General features: G+C 34.9%; 1 protein-coding gene across 1 annotated transcript; it reads left to right on the forward strand.

The window, feature by feature from the left end:
* The first annotated feature begins 804 nt into the window (after positions 1–804).
* LOC124885351 (probable plastid-lipid-associated protein 4, chloroplastic) lies at positions 805–4,742 on the forward strand. Its single transcript, XM_047399001.1, has 3 exons — positions 805–1,150; positions 1,798–1,911; positions 4,591–4,742. The coding sequence occupies exons 1-3, from the start codon at positions 857–859 to the stop codon at positions 4,717–4,719; spliced, it is 537 nt and encodes a 178-aa protein (XP_047254957.1). The 5' UTR covers positions 805–856; the 3' UTR covers positions 4,720–4,742.
* Positions 4,743–8,551: the final 3,809 nt, after the last annotated feature.

The following is an 8,551-nucleotide window of genomic DNA, read 5'->3' on the forward strand; positions in this document are numbered from 1 at the left end:
ATGGACAATCTACGTCAACATCCCATTTAATACCCAATCAAATCACTAAACCATCCAACTTAACATCCTATTTAATACATGTATTCGGCTCATCTTTAAAACATTCAACTTGTCTTCATAAGTAAAGGGTAAAGATAGAACCACCCTTTGTTTCACTTGAACTCTCCCGAAAAAGATTAATGTATACTAGGGATTTTGAGAGAAAAAGAAAGTCCTTAGTACATGGGTTGAAATTCGATCCATCTTTATCATGCCAAAGAATATATGAGAGTTCAACCCACGTACTAAGGGTTTTCTTTTTTCTAAAAATCCCTAGTCTTCATCGATATATTTGGTAGAGTTTAAGTGAAGATGCGTCAAAGTTTTTAAAGACGGATCCGGTACAGGTATTAAATGAGATGTTAAGTTGGATGGTTAAGTGAGTCGGCTAGGTATTAAATGGGATGTTGATGTGGCCTGACCATGTGGTAAATTATTTTTACATTGTGTCCTTGGTGGCACTACATTAAAGTAGGATTATTTGTGAGTAAAAAACAAACAGAAGGGTACTTTTGAGTCAAGAAACAAACATAGGAGTATTTTTGTTCTGTTTTGAATAGTTCGGGAATGATTTTGACTCTTTTTCATAAATGAGATGCTGATGTGGACTGAAAATATGGTAACTTTTTTCATGTGGTGTGCTTGGTGGCACTCTATTAAAGTGAAATATTTTTGAGCTAATAAATAAAGGTATATTTTTTAAGCTAAAAAAAAAATGGAAATATTTTTGCTCTACATAAAATATAGTTGAGAATAGTTTTGGCCTTTTCGTTTATTTAATTAAAGTGTCCCCTAGAAACTCATTTGCACCATTTCCATGGCCTTATCCTCATTATCCCCTTCCCCCTTACCAACACATGTCGCTACTCAGTATTCAACCAAGCTTTATCTCTCTCATTCCACCTCTTTCTCTTTCCCTGCTATCCAAAATCCTCATCATATCACCACTTCTACTCACAATAAAAAATGGCGGACCAATGTTTCTTTCTTCCCTGCTTTCTTCAACAAGACCAAAGATGCTACACCCATTAAACAGGAGCTTCTTGAGGCCATTGTACCTCTTGATCGTGGCGCTGATGCCACTTCTCAAGACCAGCAAATAATTGATCAGGTTTGCTTTATTCCATCTCAAAAATATTAGTACTTATTTGTACTACATTTATATATTCTGGAACTATTTGATTTTGACTTTTCTGTTTTGTTCTTACTATTTACATGCGGATAGGTCCGCTATGTAGTGTAGTATACACACAAACAAGTAATGTCGTGCTAATGGTACCATATTTTATGCATATACATAACTTATGTGCAAAATGTAACAAAGTTGGAACAAAAGTCTCGCTTTATATATAGGAACTTGTTGGATTACGGATATTATTCATTTTAGTATACTATTTATAGAGTTCTTTCTTTCACAACTACTTGTACACCAAATGATTTTTACATTCTATCCAATATTTCATCATCTCGGCCAAAAAGGGGTGGTTCAGATTCATCATTCACTTGCTATTGCAGGGCTAAATATTCTGTGTCATGAGCTGATTGTAATTACGGTGTTTTTCTTTATCTATGTTAATACTTGCTCAATGTATGTAAGTTCAGGAGTATGTTAAGAATTAGGTTAGCAAGAGATGATTCATATAATTGAAATATCTAATAGGTTTTTATCTTCTGATCTTAAATTAGTATTCTGAGGGATTGTACACATCATGTTTGTTATAGTCTGTCAAACTTTCCTTAACACTCTTATTTAATTAGATTGCTCGCAAACTTGATGGTTGCAATCCAACAAAGGAGCCCCTCAAGTCAAGTCTTCTGAATGGAAAATGGGAACTTATATACACTACATCGAAGTCAATTTTACAGATTCAGGTGAAAACTAGAACCACCAGTAAATGTTTTACTGAATGTCATGAAAAACCTGCTTGTAGGTCCCTTCTTTTTTTTGGGAAAAGGACAGAAACGACACTTCAAATTAAACTATTTTCATAAAAATGGCCATAGAATTTAAATTCCACTTTCTAGCCATTTTAGTTTACTAGCTTGTTCTATACCGTTTCTACACACCTTCTATACAGTTTCTCTACAAATCTTATACATATAAATATTTTATACAAAAATTATACAGTTTTGATACACAATTTATACAAGAATTGTACATTTTTTTTTACACGTTTTATAAAACAATTATATAATTTTCATACACTTTCTATATATTTTTTATATATATTTTATACATTACATATTTGATAGAACTATACAATTTTTATACATATATCTTATATAAATACATATTCTATTTAACAATTATATCGTTTTTATATAATTTAATTATTATTTCTAAACAATGAAAAAAAGCAGAATATTTGATCAATTAAAAAATTTATAGCAAAAAAAAATTGAAATATTTTTAAAGAACCAGATTGCCCAAGTTGAATACCTGGATCAGTATTGTATATAGACTGTATCAGTATTGTATATGGACTACGTAGGCCAAAATGACCCAAATTAGGAAATGACTATAAAGAGAAAATAGTACATCCGACTGACCCTTTTTGAAAAGTTTTCAAACTTGAGCTATTTGTTTTAAAAAGTGCTACAGAGTGTTCTTTTCCCTTTTTTTTTTTTTAGCCTGTAGGCCCTTTAATGGAACTGTATACCTTGTTTAAATTCCAACCAGCTGGACAGATTGTTGAGTTTGTGAATGTCCCGATCCAATTTAACTAAACCGTGATGGCACCCAACAACCCCCATATTTGGCGAGCCAAAAACAATTCAACTCTCGATGTCCAAATCCAACACCAAGAAAGTCTAAGTAGAGTATCAACATGCATAAGAGAACAATAAAGTATGATACACTACTGAATCAAATCCACATAACACTAGAATCTGGTAATACTAGTCACGAGCATCTAAGAGTAGAATTAGTACTATACTTTCCGAAATAGGGTAGCATAAACGTATAGGAAAGGGAAAATAACATATATAAACTCTAAACTATACCAAGAACTGGTTGGCAGCTCACCACAGGATACACGAGAAATCTTCTAAAGCTCAATCATGGATGGAACTCCTATTGGGGTCAGAATATGCACATATAGTGTTGGGAAGAGGAGGTGAATATGGGAAGTACTCAATTAAGTATCATTAACCGCCCCCAAAAATATTTTAGTGAGGATAAATAAAAACAACTGTTTTCAATTAACCTGTGTAATACAATAAGAAGGCAACAAAAAAGTATGCACACCACAGTATAGAACAATTCAACAAGTTAGATTTGCACAGATAAACATAGACGATATGCATAAGCAATTCAACAAAAGATAATGATAACAAGACATATCAACAAGATATGCAGAAAAGATTCAAACATTATCCAATTCAGCTCTCTCAAACAGGGTCCGAAATCTCAATACCAATAATCTCAACATCATTACCATCATCTGGCACCTAAGTGCACATAACAAGAACCAAAACCAATCTGCACATGGTAAGGTAGGTACCTTGTTGGTGATTTATGAGGGATGGATCAAAATTCACACGTGCACATTAATGTCATACCAACGATCTCACACAATAATCCTGTATCATTACCACAATCGGACTCCCAACAGTCCCTATATCTATGTCAAATTAGACTCTCAATATTCCCTATATCCTACCCAAGAATACACTTCTTTTGGAGAATCCTACATGTACTTGTTGACATTCATATCCGGGTGAATCTTCATTATGATCGCGACATGTCCACGCGATTGTGTTGCAGCTTGCTCGGGACCCAGCGAATGCCAAAGAGCCTAGACCTTGAGCTCCTATTTACTCTATGTAATTGTGCAGGGAGCACTTTATCGCTATGCACAATGTTTCCCTTAACTGGGAACTTGATAAAATTGCCTGTACTAGAAATCAGCATCAGCTGAAATGGAAAATATATTTCCAAACCCCTTGGGTCTTAACCTAAACTGTACCAAAAAGTCCCAAAATATTATATAAACTCTTATGTAGTCTCAAAACATAAAAATGTAATGCAAATACTCCAAACGAGGGGTTGGGTTATCATAGTAAATACTTGTTTGAGATCCATTCTTGATCTTTTTCTCTTCTGTAGAATTGCATTATTCTTATATAATGCACTGTTATCTTTATGAAGAGAACATAAAGATCCTTGAGATCATTCTGAAGTAGGACCCTCTTTGGTCCAAGTAGTCACCAGAATCAATTAATGGCATATACAGTTTACTATAGAAATTATGACTTTTGGATCATTATTCACCTATTACTGGTCGTGCTATGTTCATTTCCAATTATGCTAGATTTCATTTCCAATTGCATGATTAATTGCTAGCAAAGTCCAGGTAAAGCAAGAGGATGAGATACCGAGTGCCTAGCACTTTCAAATTACTATATCTCAGCTACTGTATATATATGATCAAGTAGCTAGTGTTGTGTTGATGTTAATCTTCTTCTTCTTTCTAACAGTTATATAAATGGACTTACCAGTTTCAAACAGTTATATAAATGGAGGTACTCATAGCTTAATATTTTGAGCAGAGACCGAAGATTTTGAGATCTAGAGTAAATTACCAAGCAGTAAATGTAGATACACTTCGGGCTCAGAATATGGAAGGATGGCCCTTCTTCAACCAGGTATTCGGTTTGGAATCAATTTTCTTGTTTTAGACATACCCAACTTCCTTATTTACTAGAAGTAGAAATTGTGGAAAGACTCTATATTTATGAACTGGTAACGTCGAACCTATAAATTGACTTCAGTATCCTCCCCTTTGTTGGATTTTTGTTTCGACAAAGGGACTATTAAATGACCAAGGGCTGGGAACTTGCAGTTCTTTTTTTGTCTTTCTTTTCGTCTTTCCACCAAACTTGAAATTTATGGGTGAAATATGGGGAAAAAGGAAAGAGTTGTTTAGATTCCTTGTGTAATTCAGATAATGATATTACTTTAAATTTGATTTGCCAGTAAAGTTTGGTGAGAGAACAAACCTTAAAGGGAAGTAATTTGAGTTTGCGTTGGTGAGAGAACAAACGTTAAAGGGAAGTAACTTTGTGTTTGAGCTGCCATTCCTGATATTTTTAGAGTTCTAATTGAATTATCCCTAGATCGTTATGAACTAGAGGAACAAACCTTAAAGGGAACTACTTTTGAGTTTTAGTTGGTGAGAGAACAAACCTTAGAGGGAAGTAACTTTGTGGTTGAGCTGCCATTCCTGATATTTTGAGAGTTCTAATTGAATTATCCCTAGATCGTTATGAACTAGAGGATGAAAATTCTACGGGAACAAGGCTCTAGATGAAAAAAAGAGTTTACAATTTCATACCATATGAATGTAATTTTGGTATTAAAAACATAGTCAAAATCAAAAAGAAGATGAGGGGAGTAATATTCTAGAAATCCCTATATTGTTCCTAAAAACAACAACAACAACAACAAACCCAGTATATTCCCACCTAGTGGGGTCTGAGAAGTGTAGAATGTACGCTGTCCATACCACTACCTCTAAAGAAGTAGAGAGACTGTTTTCGATAAACCCCGGCTCAAGACACAAGACAAATATACAAAAATATTCAAAGCATGAAACATGATAAAACTAACATAGATACAACATCCACAAAAGTAATGTATAATACCAAACAAAAGACACCAAAACCCTCCTAACTACGGACTACGATTTATCCACCCACCTTGTCTCTCTATCCTAGTGTTTTTCCTCCAAACCTTCCTATCCAGGGTCATGTCCTCAGTGAGACGTAACTGCTCCATGTCACGTCTAATCACTTCTCTCCAGTATTTCTTCGGTCTACCCCTACCCCGCTTGAAACCATCTAACGCTAGTCCCTCACACCTACGAACTGGGGCATCCGTGCCCCTCCTTATCACATGATCAAACCATCTCAACCTCAGTTTCCGCATTTTTTCCTCCACCGATACCACTCCCACCTTCTCTCGAATAATATTGTTCCTTCAAACAACCTTCGTTTTTTCTCATGTTTTAGAGACTTGAAAAGCTTCAAACCACTAATTTCACCATAAAACCAAATTGTACGGCTAATTTACTGTAGATTGAAATGCGGACAATTTTTTTTTTTAATCAATAATGTGTAGTTCTATTGAGTGTGTACTCAGCTAATTTGGCTTGTATAATAGGAAGAGGAACAGAATACACCACCTTTAATTTAAGATGTTGTTTCCCTTGAAAGGAATTTGGTCATTCATTGATATGCTTTAGAAAACATTAACCAGAATAATAGCCATTTTTTAAATTACTGAGAATCACAAACCTTATATGTAGATGTCACTACTCGTTGGTACTGAGCACAACTTCTGCCCAAGCATGACAGTTTTATTTTATGGTTAGGTTTTTATTTTACGGTGAGATTAAAATTGGTATATGTGTTATATTTCCACTACTGTTGAACTTCTGCAATGTCGCTTGAATTATCTCTGCTAAATTTTTGTAATGCAAAATATCCTGATTGAATTTTCAGGATGGTGCAAATTCTTTTTTATGAATTTTACTGAATAACATAATTTCAATTCCTAACACCATAAAATGGTAACAGAAGTAACTAAAAGCTTAGTTATGCCAACTCCATTTTGCTTAGAGAGAAGTCCCAAAATAATCCCTCATCTTTGGGTATAGACTCAAAATCATCTTTCTTTTTTAATTTGGAACACTAATAGTCCTCAATGTTTAAAATATTGGTGCACTTTTAATCTCCTTCGTAATGTCTGTTTACTCTTTAACGTTTTGATTCACTGCATTCATTTACTAGTCTCCTCCTGTTATGTCGCTTGTACTTCTGGTACACAGAATCTGTATATTACAACACCAACTTCAACTTGAGTTCAAGTATAAACAAGAACACAATGAAGTATATTAAATACCCTCAACACAAGATCAAAATGACCTTTCCAAGAGGTGTATTTTATTTTGCAGAAATTAAGATAAAACAGAAAATAGCCAAGTCGTCCGAATTCACGGATTTTCCTTAAGGAAATAATCCCCCTCACTGTACCCGAGGTTGTGGAATTTTTCCTCCCAGGATAAATGGCTAACAGACCAACAGTAGAGGAACCTCAAACGGTTGGAATATCTTCGAACTCACAGAGCATTTTGAGTGATCACACAGAATATTTTTGAGACAAGAATGGTTTTTAATCTGAAAATTTCGTACTAAACCTGTGGAAGAAATCAGGTTTATATAGCCATAACATGCCTCTTCTGAAAAAGAGGCAATGGTTCACTCCAAAGGTTACACCTTTGCTGTAAGTTCATGTCTGTTCATCAAAGATTGCATCTTTTCCTGAACATTCATCTCATTTCATGAATCAGTGTGTCACTTCATTGAAGGATTACATCCTTCTGAAGCATCATTTCGAACCATTGCAACCTTCTGTAGCCTCAGTTCAGAACAATGTATCATTTCTGAAGCACTAGTTCGAAAACAATGCATCAGTTCACTTGAAACAGTGCAACTGTTACTGCATGTATATATAAATGGAGGTTCGAAATACTGCATTTTTTCTTGTCATTCTTCGAAATTCAAATAAAGTTTGTCCAAAAAGATAGATCTTATCGATCATTTGCCAAATCCGAAGCCAAAGCCAAAGCCGAGCGAGCGACGACAACGACGACGCAAGGCATCTATATTTCTTGCCTCACTTGCCATGTGGAGTAAGTGTTCTTGATTATAGACAATTTCAAGTTCTATTCTTCCACCAATGTGGGAGAAGAGTAAACTTTCTAATTTGGGAGTATACTTTCCATTTTAGTGTTTCCTTCCCCACCACCATTTTATTCTCTATTTTTCTATTCACACTTCTTTCATATACTATGAACCTAACAATCCCTCACATGAATGGGGAATGACTATTTTTCATAAAATTTTTACGGACAAGTATGTGATCATCAAGCAAAGACTGATTGCATCTGGATAAGTGGGTTTCCCTTTGAACTTTCCGTAGTAAACATGTATCAGATACACTCGGTCAATCGGTAGATTTGATATCTTTGAACCGTCGAGCTTTAATGTACACCTAGACAATACATGTTACACAACCATCCTTTTAATGTTTATGGTTCTCATGGTTTTGTTCTTTTCAGCTTAGAGCTTAGAGAATAGGCCTTTACTAACATTCTCTTTGAAGCGGCTTCCACTTCACCCTCGCATAGGTGATTTCTAAATGTTCAATCCTGTAGATTAAACTATTTGGTCAAATCTGCCAAATTTAGATAATCATTAAAAGATTTTTCACCTTAAATCTTATCCTAGTCTACTATACATTGCCTACATCGTGAGAATGGGTTGGGTAATTGACAATGTTGAAGCTGTCAGACACAACTTTGTTTGATCTCCTTGAACTTAGCTCTTGGGATCTCTAGTCTGCTAGGTAGAGTTACCGCCATGCTGACTCGTCCTAGGCCTTAAACCCATTCCCTTGGATGTTCTTTCCACTCTTCTAGATAGGCCTTTTGTAAGTGGATCCGACATA

This window comes from Capsicum annuum, chromosome 11, assembly GCF_002878395.1.
Source record: "Capsicum annuum cultivar UCD-10X-F1 chromosome 11, UCD10Xv1.1, whole genome shotgun sequence".
Lineage (NCBI taxonomy): Eukaryota > Viridiplantae > Streptophyta > Magnoliopsida > Solanales > Solanaceae > Capsicum > Capsicum annuum.

Bases quoted from the DNA above. Each gene is read 5' to 3' on its own strand.
- LOC124885351 (XM_047399001.1), top strand. From the start codon at position 857: ATGGCCTTATCCTCATTATCCCCTTCCCCCTTACCAACACATGTCGCT. The intron at 1,151-1,797 runs GTTTGCTTTATT...TTATTTAATTAG, and splicing joins ACCAGCAAATAATTGATCAG to ATTGCTCGCAAACTTGATGG. The intron at 1,912-4,590 runs GTGAAAACTAGA...TATTTTGAGCAG, and splicing joins AGTCAATTTTACAGATTCAG to AGACCGAAGATTTTGAGATC.